The sequence below is a fragment of the Myotis myotis genome, unplaced genomic scaffold (genome assembly GCF_014108235.1).
Source record: "Myotis myotis isolate mMyoMyo1 unplaced genomic scaffold, mMyoMyo1.p scaffold_m19_p_2, whole genome shotgun sequence".
Classification (NCBI taxonomy): domain Eukaryota; kingdom Metazoa; phylum Chordata; class Mammalia; order Chiroptera; family Vespertilionidae; genus Myotis; species Myotis myotis.
This window is the reverse complement of record NW_023416324.1, coordinates 135,077,335-135,103,242: the sequence shown is the minus strand read 5'-3', so window position 1 is coordinate 135,103,242 and position 25,908 is coordinate 135,077,335. Positions and strand designations below refer to the sequence as shown.

General features: G+C 38.5%; 1 protein-coding gene across 1 annotated transcript in view; it reads right to left on the bottom strand.

Annotated features, from left to right (window-relative positions):
* Positions 1-25,908, bottom strand: part of EPHA6 (EPH receptor A6) — a 955,281-nt gene that overhangs the window by 532,564 nt on the left and 396,809 nt on the right. The window contains exon 4 of the mRNA XM_036349135.1: positions 5,013-5,168. Coding sequence (XP_036205028.1) covers positions 5,013-5,168 — 156 coding nt within the window. The remainder of the gene's footprint in view (positions 1-5,012; positions 5,169-25,908) is intronic.

Genomic DNA, 25,908 nt, shown 5'->3' with positions numbered 1-25,908 from the left:
GGCGAATTTTTCTTATACAGTATACTTGAAGTGGTGGAAGAAAAATCTGATTGCAGTAGAGTGAAGAGCAAAAATCTGAATGCAGTAGAATGAAAATTAAATTAAAAGCGAAGAAGTAGCTATAGCCAGTGAAGACTGCTTTTCCAAGATGTGTTTTTGAGGAGAAATAATATTGGATTGGGAGCATTTTTTAAAGGATAGAGGTTGAGTGTACTTACAGGCTATGAGCTAGAAGTTAGTGAGAAAAAAAAAAGTCAAAAGAGGACATTAACAATGATAGCCAGGCCAGTAGAAAGTTCAAGGATCAGATTACCTCACCACCACCACCAACACAACTGTTCAAGAGGTTAGCTATGATGATGAGACATCTTTTTTGGTTTGTTTCAACTTTTTGAAACATCTACAAATCCTTATGTAGAGACCTCACCAAAAACTTTATACATGGAAAATAAGCATATGAAAAGACACTCTGCATAGCATGTCATCAGGGATATGCAGATTAAAACAACAATGAGATACCACTACACACCTATTAGAAATAGCCAAAATACACAACACTGACAATATCAAATGCTGGCAAGCATGTGGGGCAACAGGAACTCTCATTCATTATTGGTGGGAATGCAAAATAATAATTTAGTGGTTTCCTATAAAATTAAACAAACCCTTACCATATAATCTAGCAGTCACACTTCATGATATTTACTCAAAGGAGCTGGAAACTTATGTCCACACAAAAAGCTACACATTCATGTTTAGCAGCTTATTCATAATTGCCAAAACTGGAAAGCAGCCAAGCTGTCCTTTAGTGGGTAAATGGATATATGAGCTGTGGTACACCCAGACAGCACTAAAAAACAAATAATCTATCTAGCCATTAAAAAGACATGGAAGAGTCTTAAATAAATATTACTGAGTGAAAGAAGCCGGTCTAAAAAGGCTACATACTGTATTATGAATGAGACAGTAAAAAGATAAGTGGTTGCCATGGGTTGGTGGGAGGAAAGGATGAATAGGCAGGGCACAGATTTTGTGGCAGTGAAAATAGTCTGTACGATGCTACAGTGATGGGTACATGTCATTATAAGTTTTTCCAAATCCATAGAATATACAAACCAAGAGTGATCCCTAATGTAAACTATGGACTTTGGGTGATTATGGTGTGTCAATGCAGATCCATCAGTTGTAACCTATGTATCATTCCGATGAGGATGTTGATAGTGAGGAAAGCTATGAACATCAGAGGTAGGAGGATACATGGGAAATCTCCATATTATCTCTTAATTTTGTTGTGAATCTAAAACTGTTCTAAAAGAAAGCAATATTAACAAAAATCTTTATTTAAATAAATTATGTATGTTACATGTTTCAAGATCATGAAATAAAAAAAGACACATATCTCTGTATTGAAAGAGAGAAAGCAATATTCAATGCTCCAGCCGAGCCACACTGGCCAGGGCTATCAAACGCTAAAATTATTGTTATATATATATTTTTTCAATTATAGTTTACATTCAATATTTTTCTGTATCAGTGTCATATGTACAGCAATGTGGTTAGAAAATCATGTACGTCACAGAGTGGTCCTCCTGCTGCTTCAAGTACTTACCTGGCCCCATACATATTTGTCACAATATTACTGACTATATTCCCTATGCTGTAATCTACATGTCGATGACTGTTCTGTAACTACCAATTTGTACTGCTGGATCCCTTGACCTTTTCCACCCAGCCCCCTAATCCTTCTCCCCTCTGACAACAGTCAGTCTGTTATCTGTATCTATGAGTTTGTTTCTTTTTTGTTTGTCTATTTATTTTGTTCATTAGAAATCTTAATGGTGAAATCACATGCATTGTTGTACCAGAAACTTAAGGGTTGTTGATGGCACTAAGAGGCAGGGAGTGACTTCCTTAGAGTCCTTAAAATCATATCATTTATATAATCACACAAAATACATATATGAACTCTGTCCTTATTATGCTGTTTATCAGCCAAAATTCCTGGTTAGTCATTCCCAATATTTTACTCCTTTATTTTCTTTTAAACTCATACATTCAAAATGTCCCTGCCCCTAATTCTAAGGAAAAAGATATCTCCTTTTAACCCCCTGGAAAATTCTCTAAAAACAGTTTCAAAGGCTTACACTGACAAAAATCATCAGAAAGTGATGGGATTGACTGTTTACCTGACCTGAATTCTAACCCTTATATAATACACAATTGGAATAAAGGCATTAAAGAATGGCTAATTTGTAGATATATGATCTCAAAGTCAAGGGAGCTTATAGATATTAAAATCTGAATATTGTTTGTGGTTAATGGAAGATAGGAAGGGTTGACTACTTGCTTTATTTGTAGCTTCAAAGTACCGTGTCTTGGTAAACCCTGGTGGTCCTCTTAAGAAGGACCAGGGTCTAACTGTCAAATTGTTCAATGACCTCCTGACTTGTCATTTTCCTGATTTTTCTTTCCCAATAATCTAATCCTTTAATTGTATGAGCTATGATGCTTTGGAGTTTATGTGTCTCCCTTTTCCTGAATATACTGCAATAACAACAAGGGTCTCTCATCTAATCAGAGTGTAATTCAAAAACGTTACTGACATCAGACACCTACTTTGTGCTAGGTATTGTTCTTAGCACTTTTCAAATATCAACTTAATCATCATAACAAAAGAATGAGATTGGTACTGTTATGATCACTACAAATGGTACAACTGAGGCAAAGAGAGGTTAAATAATTTGTCCAAGGTTACATACGTAGAAAGCACCAAAACCAAGATTTATACTCAGATAATTTGACTCTTAAAGACGGTAAATTACTAACACACTATGCTAAGTCTTTGCTAAAACAGGGCAAAGAAGTCCTCAAGGAAGCAGTAGAGAGAAGCCTTGAGAGGGGAACCTCCTAGGACTGGACCAGGAGACCTGACCAAAGCTTTCAGCTTTTTTGGGGGAGTTCTAGCTATAATCCCAGATGGCAACATAGAATGCTGTTCCCTGCCTAAAGCACTGCCCAACAATGACCAGAATTAAACATTTTTGAATTGCACTTAGTATAGCTAAGGCAGGCAAACATTTTAAATATGTCCTATTTAATAAAGATGGAATATGCAAATTGACTGTAACTTTGTGACAAAGATGGCATTGCCCACAGCCAATAAGGAGGGAATATGTAAATTGATGCAACAAGGTGAGAGGTGGAAAGGCAGCTCTGGCCAGAACAAAGGTGGAAAGGCGGCTCCAGGCTGCAGTGAAGGCAGAAAGGCAGCTCCGGGCAAGAGCAAAGGCGGTGCCAGTAGCCAAGGGAAGGAAGGCCTATTCTTGCACGAATTTTCATGCATCAGGCCTCTAGTAATTTATAATATCAAGCATAAAAAAAGATTTCTTTTAATGAAAGAAAATCCAGAAAACATCAAACATTAAGCTGGTAAATACACATATCTGAATCAATAATGACTGACTGACTAGTTTGCCAGGTTCATAGACCTTGTTGCATCCCTATTTATTTCCTTAATTAGTCTCTTGCTCCAACGAACCATAAGTCTTGCGAACTACCTATGTTGCTACCTCATGAAGGGTTATAATAATAAGACCCGATATATTCCTTCAACTTGTTAACTGTATATTTATGAACTAAGAAAATAAAGGGAGGATATTCTCTTCTATCACTCACATGAGAAGCTCCATTCCCTTTCTGATATAGGTTTTGAGAGATATTTGCCTGGTAGTACTGTAGCTATTTCAAACTCCACCATCTACCTAAGCTGGTGTATGTTATCCACAATATAACATAATGATATACACCAACTGTGCAAGAAGGATTGCCTGTGTACAGTAATAGCAAGCTCTTCCTGTTCAAAACTATTTCCAAATCACTTGAGAAATTATATTTAGAATTTTCCTTTTCCCATTTATAAACTTAAAATATTTTCTTAGGGGGAAAAAATTTCAAGGTAGTAATTTTCCAAGCTACAAATTTCTGAATAAGGTAGTGTCTCAGCATTTGCAAAAAAGTAAGAATTACATCTATTAATGAATGTGTTGCATTTTTATTAAATGTGTTCATAAAGATATTTTATATGAAAGTCTGTAGTAATACAGACAAATCTAACAACTGTATTAGTTACAAAAAATAGGCCATATCTATTTCCTCTAGGGAATATGTCACATTACATAATTCTCAATATATTTTTGCCTCTAAGAAATTATACAAGATAAGTAATATTTTGGCACCAATTCATCAAAAAGATGGGCAAAATGTCACTATACTATCTTATTCATGTATTTAAAAGATTTTTATAACTATCTAAGAGGTGATATTTTACTTTTGCATAGCCTAGCAATGCATTAATATATTCATTTTTATTTTTGTAATGTACAGATATTTCACAATACTTTAATAACAAATACAAATAATTTAAAATTCTTAGTGTATGCATTAAAATGACCTTAACATTTAGATTTAAATCTACTTGTTCCAACCCCAAAATTGGAGAAAGAGTGAGAGATGAAATGTAAACAAACTCAGAAATATCTTCCTTTAAAGAAAAATGTCAAAGAAAACTCAAAATGTTTCCACATAACAATAGCACAATGGCTCTTGTCTCCTGAGGAAGTTTCTTCACATGGAAAACTAGATTGTCCTAACTTGAACTGCCTAAAAAAATGGTCAATGGTGGAAGCAAAGAAGAGAAGTTTTGCTTATAAATTCTCAGGCAGCCTTAAACTATTTAATTTCCTAAGGACTGATTATGGTTAGGGAAAATTTACAGGTCTCCAAACCAGTGTTTGGTATTTGCATGTGAAGGATAAATGTGAATTTTGAGGAGTAAACACATTCTTTTCAAGGAGCTAAAAACTGCTGGTAATAAAGAAAAACTTTTTCTTGACAGTTACCAAAGACAATTAGCATTGATGGTACAGGATTTTGTATATCTACATTTTAAAAATATTAGAATAGAGGCCAAAAGGGTCTGAAATAGGATTTCCTAATGCAAAATATAGACTTACTGGTACATGCCATGGAAGGTGGGTCTTTTTCAGCTCGGAAGTAACCCTTTTCACACTGACAGACAGAAGTTGCTTCCATGTAGGTTAAACTGTGTGGAGGGCATTTAGAACATTTTGTGTTCCCAGCAAATGCTTTATAGAATCCTGGTCTGCAAGCTGTAAAAATAGACAAAATAATTTTTGTTATTATTGCTAGAGTTCTTTTATTTGCACCTGTACAACATATTTTAATTTAAATACACTTTGGATATCAGAGTTCAATGTCACACATACACAGAAAAGTCAACATATGTTAATATTAATGAATTAAATTAGTTATTCAAAATTAGCAACACAACAGTGACTTTACATTTTACTTTAGGTAGTTAATTTTTAAAAGCATACCTGAAACACACATACACAGATCAGCAGTGCTTATCAGTGTGGGGATGTCCATAACCAGCAGGAAAGGAAATCATTTGTGGAGTCCTGAGAGATGGCACTAAACTACATTGACCCACACTGTTAAAAATGTATTTATGTTGGGGGTTAATGGGGGGGATGAGGACACATTTGTAATACCTTAACTAATAATAAAAAAAAAAAATGTATTTATGTTCCATTTCTTCCTCAGTCCTTCTGAACACTCAAAGTCCCAGGGTGGTGCTTGGGTATCTTTAATACCTTTCTTAAGGGCTAAGATAAAAAACCTTTTTAACAAAATGAGAGCTGGCCTTATATTCAGAGACCTTAGCAAGCAAGATCCAGATATCGTTTTGATAACTATATTGCTTTATTTTTAATCATTTTTATTTATTATGGCAAACAAGTGTTGACGCCGATAAGAATATACCTGCCAAGAAGGGCTCCTTATGGTTAATCAGGCCCAAATTTATAACCAGTCTAGCAGCCATTGTTGACAGAGGCCTCTCATGCACACTGTGAAAAGCTACAGAGTAACCTGCCAAGCCTGCTGTACTGTGCTCCTGCCTTCTGAGTAGACCCTTGTGAGGGAGCTCCTAGGATAAAAATGCTGCCAGCAAGACTGAGACTTTCCCCATGCAACCAGAGCTGTGCAGCTAAATCCGCATTTGCATTTCAACAGCCAGTCAGAATGGCTCCCTCTGACCAATGAGGATGCTGCTATTTGGACCAAGCAAACTGTGAGTATTTGGAGTTCTCATTTGCATAGAAATTGACCAATCAGGGACAAGGGTTGGAAACGTCTGTGTCAATCTCCCCTCTATCTCTTGGAGCACACTTTCAGTTTCCATTGAAAATTGTGTTTCCCTGGCAGAAGCTGTAACACTGGGGAGGAGCTGTCTCGCTGGGGCAAAGTGGAGCTGTCTTGTCTGAGCAGCTGTGGGATGGGAGCTGTGACACTGCAGCCTCCCTGCGTGGGCTACCTTACCCGGCCTGTTCCAAGCTGTGCTGTTCCATATCCATGCTGTGAAACAACTCAACTGTTTTACAGACACACTGTTTCACAATTGATTTGTTTTGATTGAATAAATTCTCCCAGTTCACCAAACCCCAAGTCTGGGAATCTTGTTGATACTGAATTGGCAGGGATGACTTTTTAGTCACAAAACTTTTCTAGTTATTATATTGAAATAAATGTACTTTAAAATTTTGAATTAGTTAAAAAGTGAGTAGACAAATATTAAATAAACTAGAGGCCTGTTTTACAAAAAGATTCATGCAATAGGCCCTCCCTTCCCCTGGCTGCCTGCACCGGTTTTCCTTCGGCACCGGGGACCCAGGCCTTCGCTCCAGCCAGAGCCACCTTTAAAGCCTTCGCTGCTCCAGCTGGAGCCGCCTTCAAAGCCTTCACTGCTCTGGCCAGAGCCACCTTCAGTCTTTGCTCCCCCGCTTCACGCCTACATATGCAAATTAACTGACATCTTTGTTGGTGGTTAATTTGCATATCTTGCTGATTAGCCAATGGGAAGCATAGCGAAGGTAAGGTCAATTACCCTGTTTGTCTATTATTAGATAGGATAAGGTATATATGCTATATGCATATGGCGAAAACATAAAAATGGAATGCAAATAACTAAATTTTCACCAAAAAATCATGAACATTAAAATATAAATGAGTAAAGTTATATGATGAATAGTGTTATTGATTTTTATCTTTGCTTAAATCCATATTATTTTCAGAGTACATTTTTACAGGAATGGAAAATCTAGAAAAAAGGATCCTATGCTAGGTGTACATCCAAAAGTCAAGAACGGTAAAAAGGCTCAGTTATTTCTGGTCTTAGAGAAATCACTGCTGGCCACTTTCTAAATTAAGACTATCATACAAAATTAAAGTAATTTTCCAGGAACATATATTACATTAATAAATGTTTTTAACAAACTACTTATTTTAGAACTCAACATATTTTCATAAAATGTTCTATTTAAAAATATACAAAAATCCTAATTTAACAATAATAAATATATGCTTAGGGCTTCTGCTTATATATTGAGGACAGAAACGAATAACTGCCATTAATTTTTTAAAAAAATATATTTTTATTGATTTCAGAGAGGAAAGAAGAGGGAAAGAGAGATAGAAACATTAATGATGAGAATCATGGATTGGCTGCCTCCTGCATGTCCCCTACTGGGGCCCAAGCCCGCAACCCAGGCATGTGCCCCCAACCGGAATTGAACCCAGGACCCCTCATTCCGCAGGCCAACACTCCATCCACTGAGCCAAACCAGCAAGGGCAGCCATAACTTTTTTGGAGTAAATTTAATTCCTACCTAAATGAGTCAAAATAAAATAACTATCTTACTGTAGGTACATATGTTGATGAATATTTGTACAAATCTAAATGAAAGCAATCTTATTGATAGTAGAAATACACTATGTACTAGGCATGAACACTAACACACACACGTTATAACTGTGTTATTTTTGATAGTTTATGTTTGCTTTTATAAAAATACTTCTTGTAAATGATCTAATAATTAAGAAGTAAGATGACCAATTCTGTACAGTAAAATTACTATTAAATGGTTGGTTATGCAGTACCTATTAAGCTGTGATTGGTGGTACTTAAATAACAACAACACAGTCTCTTCTGTAACTTGATAATAAATTAACTAATACTGTATGGCTAATCAATAAAAACACTATCATCAAAACATTTAGGCAGGAGGTTGCCCCTCTGGCTGAGGCCTCGCCAGCCCTGCAGCGCAGGTGTTGTCTTTGTGCCTGGCCAGGCCTACTCCACTGTGGATGCAGGTGGGGCAGCCTGTGTGGGCACAGCACCTTCACTTGGGCCTCAGGGACTGACACAGCTGCCAAAGGTGAGCTTCTCAGCAGCTGGGGGTTGGCTTCCCTGCAGTGACCTAGCTGCCGTCACTTAGTGGGAGCCAGCTGCACATAGCCTAAGCTCAGGCTTGGCAGGTTAACAGACGGTGGTCTTGGGGTGGGGGAGTGTACAAGGGAGAGGGGTGTGGCAGGGACAGCACAGAACAAGAACAACAAAATAAACCTGCATATGTAAGATTAAATATAGCAAAGGTGGCGGGGGGTGGGGGGTGGAGGGGATAGGAGTAAGGAAAGCTTTTTTCCTCCCTTCCCACTCCGGGCTGCTCCCTCTAGAACAAGCATGAAGGACCTAGAGTTCTACTGGCAGCTTTTTTTTTTTCCTTGCACACTCAGAGATTTAAAAAAATAAAAATACAAAGAGCAGTCCTTTCCCCTAGAGAACTGGACAAGGAGCTTCTATCTGCTTGGTAATCATTTTGGGATTTCATGGGAATCTTGTCTTGGAAGGATCTCCATACTCAAAGTGCCTTTCCCAGGACCAGTAACATCAGCATCTCCTGTTCTAAAAGCAGTCTTGGGCTCTCCAGACTCACTGAATCAGAAACTACAATTATAGATGACTCCCAGGGGGCTGCAAGCATAGTCTATTTGAAAAGCTCTAGTCTGCAATACTGGTTCTTAATTCTGGCTGCACATTAGAAACACCTGAAGTTATGGGTTGACAATTGTTTTTTTAAATATAAGAAAAATATATTTCTCTAAATCTGTCAAAATGCAGAGTACATAAATAATATGTAATTACCTCACTAATATTTTAATTAAAAAATTCTTTAGCAAATATTTAATTTGTAAATGTAATCTTATAACAATAGTTACAAGACAATGTCTTTCATAAGCTATTCAATAAATCCATTTTACATATATTTTGTCAGTAATATTATTTTCTACTTAATTATGTGGTTCAAAATAACTGAATATATTTCATAGTATACATTTTTAATACTTTGCCAAATAAAAATATTGAACTTAATTATAAATTTAAATAATATAATCTACTATAATATTTACTAGAGGCCCAGTGCATGAAATTCGTGTATGGATGGGGTCCCTAGGCCTGGCCAGTGATCAGGGCTGATCAGATTCCCCACCTCCCTGCAGCCCCGCCCCCTCCTTCCTTCGCTGTCCTGCGTGCCGCCACTGCACGCCACGACTGCACGGTTCCCCACCACTTTGCCTCCCCCCCTTCTCCTTCCTTCACTGCCCACATCTGCTGCCACCCACTCCTGGTTCCCCGTCCTAGCCTGGGCCCACCCCAATTGGGTGATGGGGACCTGCCGGCTGGGGGGAGGGGCCAATCACCACCATGGCGAGCAGGCAGTGAACTGATCAGGGCCTGCCGGCTGGGGGAGGGATTGAGGAGGGATGGGGGAGGGACCCAGGAGGTTGGCCGCCGGCCCGAAGAGGGAGCTGGCCTCAGCTCCCCTGGGAAAGGGGCTGCATCCGCCACCACCCACCCCTGGTTCCCTGTCCCAACCTGGGGGCCTGGCAATGGGGAGGGATCAGGAGGTTAGCTGGCAGGCCCCATTGGCAATCAGGGCCTGTGGGCTGGGGGCACCTCCTGCGTTGAGGGTCTGCCCCTTAGTGGTCAGTGCGCATCATAGTGACTGGTCATTCCAGTTGTTCGGTCAAAAAGATCACTTGGCTTTTATATAAATAGATAAGCATAATACACCAATCAATTTAGAGGGAATATGCAAATTTAAAATGGGGGCTAGCATCTATATATTCCAATGTTATTTGAGATATAACTTAAACATTATAAAGGTCATTTAAGTCACTTTTTGAAAAAGGCAATTTTTAAAAATAAATTTATTAAGAATGTGTATGCTATAGGACTGCAATGAAAGTTCAGTGGAGACAAATACTGTATGATCTCACTTATACGTGGAATCTAAAAAACCAACCAACAATAAACACTAAAATCACAGAAAAAGAGATCAGATTTGTGGGTATCAGAGGAAGAATGGGGTGAAGGAGTATTAGAAGAAGGAAGTCAAAAGGTACAAAATTCCAGATGTAAAATAAATAATTATTAGGAATACTAGAGGCCCGGTGGACAAAATTCATACACGGGTAGGGTCCCTAGACCTGGTCGGTGATCACGGCCAATCAGGGCCTTCCGGCTGCCGGCCAGGGCCTTCCTTCCTCGGCTGCCGGCTGCCGGTTGGGGCCTACCTTCATTCTGTGCTGCCCCCTGGTGGTCAGCGCATATCATAGCGAGCAATCAAACTCCTGGTCTCTCAGTCAAACTCCCGAGGGGACACTACGCATATTAGCCTTTTATATATATAAATAATATACAATATGATGCATAGTTAACACTGCTATATGACATACAGGAAAGATGTTGAAAGAGTAGATGCTGAGAGTTCTTATAAAATACTTTTTTCCTTTTTTATTTTATTTATATAAGACGTTGGATGTTAACTAACCCATTGTGCTAATCATTTCACAATACATGCAAATCAAATCATCATACTCAACACCTTAAAACTTATACAGTAATGTGTGTGAATTATTTCTCAATAAAACTAGAAAAAATGAAAAATAAATTAAAATTCATTATTAAGTACAGATATAAAACCTATTAGACACAAAGGCAAAAGCTTTAAACATTTTGTTTTCTTTCTGTTATCAGCCATTCAAATAACATCCATAAACATTGTTTAGCATATGAAGTAGTCGCTTATAACTTAATTTTGTGTAGCAAAACATTGCTATCTTTTATTTTTTTTCCTTTGGTAACTAAAAGAAGAATTTAAATAATTTTTATCTGAGGAGTTTTCAGATAATTTGTTATTTTCTTTCAGAACTCTCTTAAAATGGTTAGGACATCTCTTAAAATACTCTAGAATATCTTAGTGATATTAAAAGTGTTCTTGATAACAGCCTAACTGGTCTCTCAGCATCCATTTTTGTGAGCCATATAAACTATTTTCACTCTAGTAACCACAATAAAAACTAAAAAGAAACAGGTGAACTTAATTTAAAAAATATATTTTAACTGAATATACCCCAAATATTATCATTTTAATATATAAATACGCTTTCAAAATATTTTACATTTGAGGGTTTTTTTGAATTTTTTTTTGTACTAAGTATTTAAAAATCCCTTGAGTATTTTCTATTAATGGCTCATTCCAATTCCAACTAGTCACATTTAAAGTGTCCAGTAACCTCATGTGGCTACCATACTGGATAGTGCAATATTTGAACACATAAATTTGTTCATTACATCCTCCTGTTTAAAAAACTTTAATGACTTCACATCACCTTTACAGTTAAAGTTTAAAATATTTACCTTGCATTACAAATTTACCCATGGTTTCGCCTGTCTGTAGTTCCAGCCACATCCCACGAAGCTGCTCCCCTCTACCATTCCCTCTGTTAAGATTTTGCCTGTCTACAGTCTATTCTCAACCCAAAAGTCAGTGACATCCTTGGAACATACATCAGATCATATTATCAGTGGGCTTTGAGCTTTCCAATGTCTTCCTAATCTCCTTGAGTAAAGCCCATTGAGCTGTTAAATGCCTACCAGGCATTGCACAATTTTATTCCCCACCCATTCCCTTGGACCCTGCTTCTTTCATCTCCCACCTCTTTTCTCCTCAGGTACCCTGCCCCAACCACACTAGCCTCCTTCAGAACCTTACCCACCCAAAGATTGCTATTGCCACTGGGCCTTATCACTTGCTCTTACCCAGCTATCTGCATGGTTTGCTCCTTCCCTTACATGGGGTCTTTTTCAAATGTTACCATATTAATGAAGTCTTCCCAGACTGGATTCCCTTTTTGAAACTGAATATCCCACTAGATCAAACCATTGTTTTCCATATTACCCTTCACTCTCTTCTGTCTCCAAAAACATAACATCTGACACTTGATATGTTTAATTTTTTAAGCCACCTTCCTCTAACATGTATGTTCCATTAGGTCAGATATTGTTGTTCACTGAAGGGTATCCAGGGCCTAGGACAGTGCCAGGCTTTATTTGGCCTGCATGGAGCATCTGGTGAAGGAAGAATGAATTGCTGAGGGACTCCTTTAATTTCTGTAAGTTCCCTATTTAAACATTTTTCTCTATTGAAAATCTCTTCCCTCCATGACCCATTCATCTTGCTAACTCCTAGTCATCTTTTAGGTCTCACTTCTTTTAGAAAGCTGTCCCTGACTTCCTAGACTAGTTTAGCTTTTCCAAGAACCTGTCCCTTTTCCATGTTAGTTACCAATAGCAATTCCTTGTTTAATGGCTATAAGTACCACAAGGACAGGCTGGCATGGTGCTTGTCATAAAGTAGGTGCTCAGTATAAACACCATTGAATTGGACACCATGGAAGTACTCTGCTAATTAAATTCCTGCAGAGACTTATGCATGTCTACTCAGTGCATGTTGACTTGATGAATTACTATAAGGGATGGAGGCAGTTAGTAAAGATCTTAAAAATGATTCAACTACAGCTCAAATAATATGGCAAGGTGAGTTGGCTATTAAAATATTTCCATTTGGAATTATTATCCATGTAAATTTAGATTTTTTTGGTCTGTTGCAACAAACAACCAACCAACCACATATAAATTGGATATTGGTGCTGCAACTCTCAAGGCTATCCCTGATTTCAAATGTTTGTGTACATCAAAATTGCCTTTGAAAACCTTAAAAATTTGAACTTATATATTTGAATTCTTAAAATATTTCCCTATCTATTTTAATACTCAAACTAAGTCTTTTAGTTTATTCAAAAATTAAGTTTATGCTGTTAAAAAGTTAGAAAACCATTATTCCAGCCAGTCACACTTGCTTTATATAGCACACATGAATGGTATGTAGCATGTATGTCTCTTATACTTTAATCATATTAAATTATAAATACTGTACCACACTATCAATCTAAATTTCTTGTAACTACACAAGCCAGACACAGGCCTTAGCATTCTTATATCCACAATGCTTAGTATATTTCAAGTATTTATTTAGTTTTATAAGTGCTTGAAAAATTGAATGAGTAAATGATTAAGTGATTAAGCCACTAATGTCTAATATGAGATTACTAGAACTCTGTAAGTTGAATGGTTATTCTATACATATTTTCAGTTAGTGGGTTTATGTTTTGTTTGTATTTTTATTAAAAACGGGTGGCCTGGTGCACAAAATTTGTGCACATTAAAAGGGAATTAATTAGAGGAAATATTTTAATATTGCTATTTGCCCTTTCTCTATAATAGAAGTGTCAGAGATGAAAGAAAATTAGTAAAATGTATATGAAAATCTCCCTCTTGTCAGAGTCTGGGGTGTGCCGTGGGACCTAGAGTAAAGTCCCCACCCACCACCCGCACTCACTTTGAAAACATAGGAGACCCAGACCCAGCCGACCCCACCCCCATCAAGCCCCACCAGGCGGGGGGCACAGCTGCAGGTCCCCCGGCCTGGCTCTGGGTGGGGGGACACAGTCTCAGGTCCCCCATCAAGCTCCTCTGGGTGGGGGGGTGCTCAGCCTCAGGTCACCTGGCTTGACACCAGGGCAGGGGGCGTGGCCTGAGGTCCCCATCAAGCTCTGCCAGGTGTGGGGTGCAGCCTGAGGTCCCCTGGCCTGGTGCTTGGGCGGGGGTCATGACCTGAGGTCCCTTGTCAAGCCCCGCAGGGCGGGGAGCACGGCCTAAGGTCCCTTGCCCTGGCCAGGGGCCATGCAGCCTCAGGTCCCTGCTGTTTGGTCGTGATGTTTCGGCATCCTGGCTAGTTTGCATATTCGTCTGTTATTATATAGGATGGGATATCAGGCTCAGTGATGTGGCTCAGTTGGTTGAGCAACGTCGCATACACCAGAAGGTTGCTGGTTCAATTCCGGGTCTGGGCACATGCCTGGGTATTTGCTCATTTTCCAGTAGGGGGCATGCAGGGTTCTCTCTCATTGATGTTTTTTTGTTTTTGTTTTTGTTTTTTAAATATATTTTATTGATTCTTTACAGAGAGGAAGGGAGAGAGATAGAGAGTTAGAAACATCGATGAGAGAGAAACATCGATCAGCTGCCTCCTGCACATCTCCTACTGGGGATGTGCCCGCAACCCAGGCACATGCCCTTGACCGGAATCGAACCCGGGACCCTTCAGTCCGCAGACCGACGCTCTATCCACTGAGCCAAACTGGTTTCGGCACCATTGATGTTTTTATCTTCCCCTCCCTCTCCTTTCCTCTCTCTAAAAACAATAAAAACATATTTTTAAAATATCTCCAAAAAGAAAGGATATTGGTAGCTATGTGTTAAGAACTTTTAAATTGCTTTCTTATATATCCCTTTCTCTTTCTCTACCTCTTCCTTATTTCTCTGTTTCTAGGGTATGTAAGCTAATTGCCAAAAAAAAAAAAAAAAAAACCCCATCAGGACAAGAATATTTTTCCAATACCTGTCAATACTGCAAAATATGTAGTTGGAAAGCTAAAGATTATCTTATTCAGTGGTTAAAACCATTTTCTTTTTTAAAAATCTACTCAGATATAGAACTTCAAGTCAAACCTTAATTTTTATAATAAGTTTTTAATATATCTTTATATATCCAAAACATTATGTTTATATAAATAAGATTATCATATGTATTATATTTTTATCTTTATTTTAAAATGCCATTTAGACATTTGACTTATTTGCACCAATTCTTTCTCCTTTCCTCTTCAAATATCACTTTCCTAAAATGCCAACACATTGCTGCATTGATCATATATGTATGATCAGAAGAATTTATTGTTGTTAATTCTACAACACATAATATAAGTAAACTTTATACTGTTTTTCTCAATTACAGTATATATATATATATATATATATATATATATGTAGTATTTCTGTCAACAATCTCCAAGCTGAGAGAAATACTTTCTAAACTATGCTGACATAAACATCTTTGTGATAATGTTTATGTTTCAGTTCCTAAGAGTAGGAGCTCTGGGTCAGGTTATGATTATTATTTGTTTTAATACATACATGTTTCATTCCTAAACATTTCTAAAAAGTCACAACAATGTAAGAAAGCATCCTAACCCTTCACCCCACTAATCCCTATAACTAATGTTAGTCCTTTTTTAACCTTTTAATAATATGTGAAGTTAAATACCATTATTACTTTAATTAAAGTTGCTTGATTGCAACTAATTTTGCATATTTTTCATAGTTGATTGGCCATATTGTTATACTTACGTATAAACTGCCTTTTACATCCTTTCATCTTTTTCTATTGATTGCTTGTTTTTTTTCTATTAATTTATAATAGTTGTTTATTAGCAATATTGTTATATTTGTCATTTTTATTATACATATTTTTCTAAGAGTTTTATATTGACTTTGTTCATAAAAATGTAAAGAAACAACCCTATTCATAATATAACTTAATTAAAATCAATAAAGTAATAAGGGATACACTTAACCAAGGAAGTGAAAGTTCAATACAATAAAAACTATAAGAGTCTAATGAGAAAATTTTTTTTTTTAATATATTTTATTGATTTTTTACAGAGAGGAAGGGAGAGAGATAGAGAGTTAGAAACATCGATGAGAGAGAAACATCGATCAGCTGCTTCCTGCACATCTCCTACTGGGGATAAGCCTGCAACCCAGGTACATGCCCTTGACCGGAATCGAACCTGGGACCTTTCAGTCCGCAGGCCGACACTCTATCCACTGAGCCAAACCGGTTTCGGCCTAATGAGAAAATTAAAGAGATCACAAACAAATGGAAAGATATCCTGTGTTCATGGACTTGAATAATTTATATTGTTAAAATGTGCATATCACCCAAAGCAAACTATAGATTCGATGCAATCCCTAGCAGAATTTCAATGCCATTTTTTTACAGACATAGAAAAAAATATCCTAAAATTTGTATGGAAACACAAAAAAAACTCAAAATAGCCAAAGGAATAATCACAAAGAAGAACAAAATGGGAAGCATTATACTTCTTGATTTCAAGCTACACTATAAAGTTATCCTATACAATAAAGGAGAAATATGCAAATTAACCATCCCTCAAACCATGGCTACGCTCAAGCCATGCCCACAAGCCACGCCCATAAGCCAATCAGGAGCGAGTATGCATATTAACCCAACTAAGATTGCGCGGCCACTGAGTTGCAGCTAGCAGGAGGCTTGGGTTGCTTCCGGCGATGGAGGAAGCCAAGCTTCCTGCCTGCCCTGGCTGGCCCTCGGTTCCACTCAAGGCTACAAAGTTTCAATTATAGAAGATAAATAAATCCCAGAAAAAAAAAAAGGAGAGGCTGAGAGCTTGGGTCATTGGAGGGCATGTGCAGCCTGAAAATGGCCATCAGCCTCTCACCCAGGCTGGCCACACCCCCATGAGGTGAGGGTCCCCGCTGGCAGGCGTGGCTAGCCTGAAAACGGCCCTCAGTCCCTCACCTAGGCTGGCCAGGTACCCCAGTGGGACGCCCCCACCCTGAAGGGGCTGTGGCCATCCTGCAAACAGCCATCAGCCCCTCACCCAGGCTAGCCAGACACCCCAGTGGGGACCTCCACCCTAAAGAGGGTGTGGCCAGCCTGAAAACAGCTCTCAGCTCCTCACCCAGGCTGGCCACACCCCCGTGGGGTGAGGGTCCCTGCTAGGGGGCTTGGTCAGCCTGTAAACAGTAATCAGCCACTCACCCCGGCTGGCCAGGCACCCAGTGGGGACCCCTACCCTGAAGGGGGTGTGGCCAGTCTGAAAATGGCCCTCAGCCCTTAAGCCAGGCTGGGCAGGCACCCCAGTGGGATCCCCACCATAATCCAGGACACCCTTCAAGGCAAACCAGCCGGCCCCCACCCATGCACCAGGCCTCTATCTTATATAATAAAGGGAAATATGCAAATTGACCTTAACAGCAGAATGACTGGGAATGACTGGTCACTATGACACACACTGACCACCAGGGGGCAGATGCTCAATGCCGGAGCTACCCCCTGGTGGTCAGTGCACTCCCATAGGGGGAGCTCTGCTCAGCCACAAGGCAGGCTGACAGCTGCCAGTACAGCAGTGGTGGTGGGAGCCTCTCCAGCCTCCTTAGCAGTGCTAAGGATGTCCGACTGCAGCTTAGGTCTGCTCCCAGCTGGCAAGTGGGCATCCCCTGAGGGCTCCTGGGCTGCCAGAGGGATGTCTGACAGCCAGCTTAGGCCTGAAACCCTGGGGAATGGGCCTAAGCCAGCAGGTGGACATCTCCCGAGGTGTCCCAGACTGCAAGAGGGCACAGGCCGGGCTGAGGGGACCCTCCCACCCCGCCCAAGTGCACAAATTTTTGTACACCAGGCCTCTAGTAGTAAATAAAACAATATGGTGGTGGTATAAAAGTTAGACATGTTGACTGCTGGAACAGAATAGAGAACCCAGAAATAAACTCCTACATAAATAGTGAACTAATATTTGAAAAGGGAGCCTAGAATATACAATGGGGAAAGGATAGTATCTTCAATAAATATATTGGGAAACCTGGATGACTACATACAGAAAAATGGAATTGAACCCCCTATCTTACTCCACTCACAAAAATTAACTCGAAATGCAGAGGCTCTCTGCAAGTGTTCACCTGAGTTTTGATAATTAAATATAAGACCTAAAACTAAAACTCCTAAAAGAAAAGATGAGGGAAAAGCTCCTTGACATTCTTGGCAATACTTTTTTTTAATATGACAACAAAAACAGAAGCAACAAGAGCAAAAATCAAGAAGTGGGACGACATCAAATTAAGAAGCTTCTGCTCAGCGAAAGAAACAACCAAAAAAAAAACAAAAAAAAACCAGGAAGCAAAAGCAACCAATGAAAAGGCATAAAATTCTTGCAAACCATATGTATAATGAAGGGTTAATATCCAAAATATTATAGTACTAAAGAATTCATACAACTCTACAACAACAGCAGAAACAAAACCTCAAACACTTTTTTTTTTCCTGGTTCCAAGCAAATTTATATGTTTGGGGTTGGGAGTGTGAGGGGGTGGCGGGGGGGTAGGGGAGGAGGCACAGCCCACCCAGGCATCTGGAAGCCCCTGCAGGACGTCAGCATCAGCTTGTCTGAGCCCCAGACTCACCTGGCTGCACCGCTAGCCTGAGACTAGAGAGTCGCGAATATCAGGGAATTCGCCAGTTTGGATCCTTCGCCTATTCCACACTCCCTCCCCCACCCCCATTAAATCCAGAGCCCTTCACATGATAATCAAGAAGCAAAAGCTCTGCCGAAACCTGTTTGGCTCAGTGGATAGAGCGTCGGCCTGCGGACTGAAAGGTCCCGGGTTCGATTCTGGTCAAGGGCATGTACCTGGGTTGTGGGCATATCCCCAGTGGGGGATGTGCAGGAGGCAGCTGATCAATGTTTCTCTCTCATCGATGTTTCTAGCTCTCTATCTCTCCCTTCCTCTCTGTGAAAAACCAATAAAATATATTTAAAAAAAAAAGAAGCAAAAGCTCAAACAATTTAATTTAAAAATGGGCATAGGAAATGAATAAACATTTCTCTAAAAAAATTATACAAATAGCCAACACATACATAAAAAGATGCTCACCATTACTAATCATCAGGGAAATGTGAATCAAAACCATATCATTTCACACCTGTATTTTTGGCTATCATGAAGAAAACAAGAGATTAACAGTTGTTGGTGAGGATGTAAGGAAAAATGTAACCCTTGTGCACCGTTGCTGGGCATGTAAATTGGTACAGCCACTATAAAACAACAACAACAAAACAAACAGGATAGAGGTTCCTCAGAAAATTAAAAATAGAACTACCATATGATCCAGCAATCCCACTGTCTAGTTTTGTAGCCAAAGGAAATGAAAACAGTATATCAAAAAGACATTTGCATTCCCATGTTTATTCACAGTAGCCAAGATATGGAAACAACCTAAGTATCCATCAATGGATGAATGGATAAAGAAGATCTACAGTGATTCTATTTTAGTTTCCATCCATAATTCTAAAGCTTTATTAAGTAAATCCACACATCTTGCACTACTGCAATTATCTCAGATACGCTTGCCTCCCCAGCCATTGTATAGGTATATGATATCTTTGATTTTGACTATTGGTCTGCAAAGCCTTAAATATACGCTATCTGGCCCTTGATAGGAAAAAGTTTGCTAACACCTCATCTCTAGAATAAAGACCAAACTCAGTTTAGTATTTAAATTCCTTCAGAATGGAGGTCACACCTATTTTTCCAAACTTACTTCATTTTATTGATACAGAAATTTTAGACTTCTTACCACTTCCCACATATACCATGCTCTTTTCAACAGCTTTATTGAAATGGAATTGGCATGCGAAAAATTGGACATAGTGTACAATTTGATAAATTTTGACATATGCATATAATTGTAAAATCTTTACCACAATTAAGATAGTGAACATATCCATTAACCACAAACGTTTTCTTGTACACCTTTATTTTTACCTATTTTAAGTTTTATATTTTAAATATGCTTCTTATATGTAGTACTTACCTAGGTCTTGTCTTTTTTAAGTCTAAACTGATAATCTCTGCTGCCTTTAAATTTTCATGTTTAGACTATTTACATTTGATGTGACTACTGATATGGTTAAGTCCATCTTGATATTTGTTTTCCATTTGTCCCATCTGTTCTTTTGTTCTATTTTCTTCTTTTCCTGCCTTCTTTAGGAAGAACTGTATGCTTTTAATGTCCTCCTGTTATTTCCTTTGTTTATCTGTTTATTAGCAAAACTCAGGTGAACACTCACAGAGAATCTCAACAGCTCTCTGGAGTTCTGTTTCAGAGAAGCACTCTACTCTTCCGTCTTCTACCGTGTTAAACCTAGCTGTCTGTTCTACATGGACTCTCATACCCGTCTTCTCAATCCAGGAAGGGAGTCTACTGGATTCAGTCAGGGTCCCTTCTCCCTGCAACATGACCTGGAACCTCTCAAAAGACTAAATTAGGACAACTATAGGGTATTCCTCCTTTATTTACCACCTCTCTATGATATCTGTCCTTCGTTATTTGATGTTTTATGTCTTAAAAGTTACTTTTCATATATTTTGCATGGGTTTTCCTTATTTCAGGCACATGTTACTATATCTTGGTCACAAGTAAAAAACCATACTGCTTTAGTCACCTTGGATTCTTATTTTTATAACTGTCTTCATATTTCACTCCCTTCTATAATGTACAACTCTTATCTACCATACATGGTTTCTTAGAGACAAACTTTAAAAACTTATTTCAAAGAACAATGCAACACTGTTACCATTTACCAGAATGCCTAAAGTGAAAAAGACACACAAAACGAACTTTGGTGAGGATATGGGGTGATACCCACTCTTACACCTTGCTGGAGAAGTTTAAATTGGTGCTGCCACTTGGAGAACTATTTGGCAGTATCTACGATAGATGAACACAGACCTACTTCTTACCTAGCAATTCCACCCCTTGGCAGAGACAAAACAGAATAGCAGGAAGTGAAAGCAGCTTGTCTCCCTGAAGGTAGTCATCCCAGGTACCATGGCTAAGTCAGTTATCACTCCTCAAATTTTCATTTTCCACAATTCTGTTGACATGTTGACCTTTCTCATCTGCTATACTTTCTTCTCCCTTCACCCGTTGTTGTGTCCTTGTTAGCATAAACCTTCTATATCCCTTCACTCCTTTTGGTGAAGTGTTCTGAGGTAATGAAAGTAAATGATATATTTAATCAACTAAGTTCACCAAAAAGTTTACACTCTCCTAAATTTCTAATCATATAATTGGAATGAGTATATTGAGTAGAAAAAAATCAAATTACAAACAAGTCATTAGTTATAAAGTATTTGTGAAATGATTTCTTGATTTTCTGTTGCCGTGTACCAACTAATAAAGTAGGGAGGATGCTAAAAGAATAAATACAATGTAATTTGGTAAAAGTGGATCTATAAAATACAAAATATATAAATATTGTTATAAAATTACATATTAAATAATCTAAATTAAAATGGTTTCCTATTTCAAACTATGATTGCTTAAATAACAATAAAATATCTATTATAAAGGTAATTTTTATAGAAAAGCATGTATTAAAGGCATATGCAATATGAGTATAGCTATTGCAATACCACTAATACTAATTAAATACATACTTTTCAATACAATTTCCTGTATAGATGTTTGAAATTTCATTATCTTCAGATAATGAGTATTGAAATTTCATTATCGCCAGATAATGAGTATTGACTAAAATACAGTTGGAAAGTGTACACACACACACACACACACACACACACACAATGTCTCTAAAACAAAATCAAGAAATGTATGACCTATTATACCTATTACACACAAACTTTATTTTAAAAATTCAATGTATACGCTATACATTGCTAGCAATTTTTTTTAGGTTTATTTTTATTATTAGAAAACTTTAAGACAAAGGACCATGAGAAATCCTAGTTGGCACATAATGCTGTTCTCATCATTTGATGAAATCATTCAGTGATGAAATGTTCAAACTATTCTCATTATATGATGATATATTGAACTGTGTCTTGTGTGACAAGAACTGATCTATAATAATAAAAGTGTAATATGCAAATTGACTGAATGGCCAACAGTATTCGTGCATCAGGCCTCTAGTATTAATATAATTGACTGCCTTTCTGTCATTGATGTTCAATCGTCGGTAGGTTTAGAAAACTTGAATGACTTATCAGTAAAATATGTGATCAACATCATTTCTCAAAACATTAGAATTACAAAATGTAAGAAACTAGACTAGGAAGTATCATTATTGTTTTCCTAGGTTCTGTTTTGCAGTTATAAAAACTAAATTCTGCTGTCATGTAAGTAGAGAAGGCAGGAAAGATTAGAGAATTGAAAAATAAAAAGAAACGGAAAAAAACCCTTAAAACATAAGGGTAAATAAACATAATATTTTGTTTCCTAATAATAACTTAACCTTCCTTTCGACGGAGAGTGGGGATACTATAAAGTCCTCATGAGATAATGTATATAAAAGTGCCCTGCTACTAATTCTAGGTTCTCATTGCCACCAAAGAAATGCTTAAAGTGAACTTTCTCTAAAATAAGCAAATAGAAAGACATACAAAAATATATGGTGGGTTGCAGGGCTTTCATCCTAAAGATTCAGAAGAAGGGCGTTGGTTCTTTAAAGCATGGCATAAGCATGCAATATCTCCTGCTTATCTACAAACTCTGGACACAATACTCCCAGCAGATAGTTGAAGACTCTAAAAAGTTAGCAGAAGGGGGAATATTGGAGAAGACCAAAGTCTGAAGTATTACCAATCTGGTGATAAGTTTAGCATCCTTCTCTTCCTTACCTCCCTGCCCCTTCTGTGTATGCTGGGCTGCAGCCCTGAATAGACTGAAAGTGGGCACCAGGTCACAGCCTGAGCTCTAGGACAAGCCTGCTCATCTTGGCTTTGGAAGTGGGAATGCAACTCCTATTAGGAAGAATGTGGAAGTCCCTTCTTCCATTGTTTTATCTTTCTCCCCACTCTGCTCTCTCATTCCCAGCCCTCAGGCAACCACGTGCTAGTAGTAGTGGTGTTGGTGGCCAGCAATGGGAGCCAAAGGAAACCAACATTTTTAATGAGGAAAAATGTCCCCTCCCTTCACTGAAAATGTGATTCTGAGAAAGTGGAGTCACCCCCTTGCATTTTTTTTCTGGCTGTCCTGCTCTCCCTGGTCCTCCATGCAGATCCAGTTGCAGGAGTGCACAACAGCGTAGAGTAAATAAAGCCCCAGCCAACCTTCTAATCAAGAGACACTGACGAGGAGTCATAGGGCACAGGAAAGTACTGGGAGGAACACGAAGAGAGCCGCTTGGGAAGGCAATGCCATGCACTAGTTCATGACTCCCAGGCTTACTCCCAAACTGCATGTAGGTGGGTCTGATTCCATTTAAAGACTTTGAGAATTGAATCAAAAGACTACCATCCAGGTTTCAGATTAGCAGTGATGCTTTAAAGTTTTGGTTAGGTAAAGAAGTGTTGGTTTTTACTATTAACATAAAATAAACTGGGATTTATATACTGGCAAACCCAGGCAAGTTGCCACTAGCAACCATAAAGTAGATATAATAGATCTTATTTTTATCTTCCACCATCTCTTCTCTTTTGCAAATTCAAAATTTATATGTTAAATATAATTTGAAAAAAGCACATTCATTCAAGAGATGGACAAGGGTCAAGGACAGGGCATTACTTGGAATATACAGTCAGAAATGCTTTAATGGTCTGAGGCTGGTGTCATGCAAAGTTCAGATAAGGTGTGAAGATAAAAAAGGTTTATATTAATAGTCTGTAAGGTTTTACCCCATTTTGGTTTTTATTACCACTTTGAATATAATCTGGTAATAATACCTGCACAACATGAAAAGCTAACCATTTTTTTCTATAAATACAGATCATATTTTTAAGTGTTCTAATAGTCATCTTCTAATGTAATTTGAATTTATTTAATTTTTAATAAATTTTCTTTATTGATAGTATTACAGATGTCCACTTTTTTTCCCCCATTGACCCCCTCCACCCTGCACCCGCCTCTCCCAGAACTTCACCATATTGTCTGTGTTCATGGGCTATGCATATATGCAATATGTACATATAAATTCCCCGGTTAATCGTGCTCCCCCACCTCATCCCCATGTAATTTGTATTCAATTTGGTGCTCTCAGATATATTTTAGTCAACCAAACTGAAGCTTATATTAATACTACTTCCTTAATATTTAGGACTGCATTTTATAAAAATGTGCTTATTAAATCTGTCATCATATTTTCAGGTACACTAAATTAAGGTGCTATTTAACTTTTTATTCCCTAATCAGAGGTTCTTATTCCTATACCGCTATTTTTCCTAGAGATACTGTAATGGCAGTTTCTAACTTTTTCTTTCAATATTCCTTTCATGCATACTCATTAAGCCAGAGTTAATTTATTTTTATGAATAAGTAAAACCACCTCCACAGAGAAAACACCCCGTTATTCACTGTAAGGTATTTTAGTAATAAAAGCTACAGAAAAACCATTTATAAATATTGAGCAATCAGAATGAGCCAGCAACTGTGAAAATCACTTTGTATATAATTGTTTTTGTTATTCTTAGAAAATCCTACATAATAAAAGCCTAACATGCAAATCAACTGAACAGCAGAATGTATGGTTGGTGGGGGGTGGGGCCGACGAGCAGGTAGCACCAGGCCAGCCAAGGCGGGTGCCAGTGGGCAGAGGGAGGGGACGGCGATTGAGGGGCAGCTGCGACCAGCAGTGGTGGTTAGGCGATGGTGGGGTGGTGGGGGGGGGAGCAGGGGGAGAGGGGGGAGCTGAGCTGCCCCCTGGTGGTCACGGCACTCCCATAGGGGAAGCACTGCTCAGCCACAAGCCTGACTGAGGGCTGATGAGTGCAGCAGTGGTGGCGGGAGGTTCTCCCACCTCCACAGCAGCGCTAAAGATGTCTGATTGATGGCTTAGGCCTGCTCCCCAAGGGCTCCTGGACTGCAAGAGGGCCCGGCTGAGGGACACCACCCCCTCTGCCCCCCACACTCGAGTGCACAAATTGTCATGCACTGGGCCTCTAGTTAGTTATAAAGAATAACATAGAATGCATGCTTTGGAACTAGATTACATGATTTTTAGTTCTGTTTCTGTGTTTTACTAGCTCACTTGAGGCAACTTATTTTTCTGTGCATCATTTTTCTCATCTGTAAAATGGGGATAAATTATAGCACCTAACTGAGAGGCTGCAATGAGGATTTAATGAATTAATATGTGTAAAATGATCAGAAGGTGCCTAGAATACTACTGTTTAAATAGAAACTAAAATTAAGTGATATTAAGTAAGTTACTATGTATGGCAGATTGCAATTTCCTAAAAGGGCCTTAAAACAGTATCTCCCACCCTACATATGCTTCTGACAACACTTCATGGATACTCTTTCCATAATGAATTCAGGTTTATGTTCCTTCCTCCTGAATCTGGGTGTTCTTGTGACCACAGTGAGTCTATATGACTTCCTATGCTAGGCAATGAAAGGCGACAGAGCTTCTGCCTGACTCTTTGGTGATGCTTACTTTCACCATGCCCAAAGAAAGGCCAAGCAGCCAGGGAGAGGCTCGTGTGGAGAACTTAGGCTCTTGACCCACAGCTCTGGCCGAGCTCCAAGCTAACAGCCAGCACCATTTGCCAATCAGGTGAGTAATCTACCTGGAATGTAGATACATACGTCAGGCCCCAGTGGAGCCACACCAGCTGGTGCTGCATGAAGCAGATGAGCTCTCCTTGCCGAACCTTCACAAAACCATAGATTAATAAGCAAAATAAACTGTTTTTCTAAGTTATTAAACTTTGGGGGCATTTTCTTATGTAGTGCTGAGTACCTAGAACACTTGCTCAAAGTCATATGTGGGAGGGCCAAAAGTTAAGGCCTACTTTCATTCTAATCCATAATCTGAGATCTCATCATAGAGTTCATTGGTTATCCATTGTTTCTGGAACAACATGCCTACTCTGTCACCTAGTGCAATGAGGAGTGAACCACAACTTTTAAAGGACAATTGGTGATGGTATTTAGATTATAAATAACTGTTTTAATAAAAAGCACT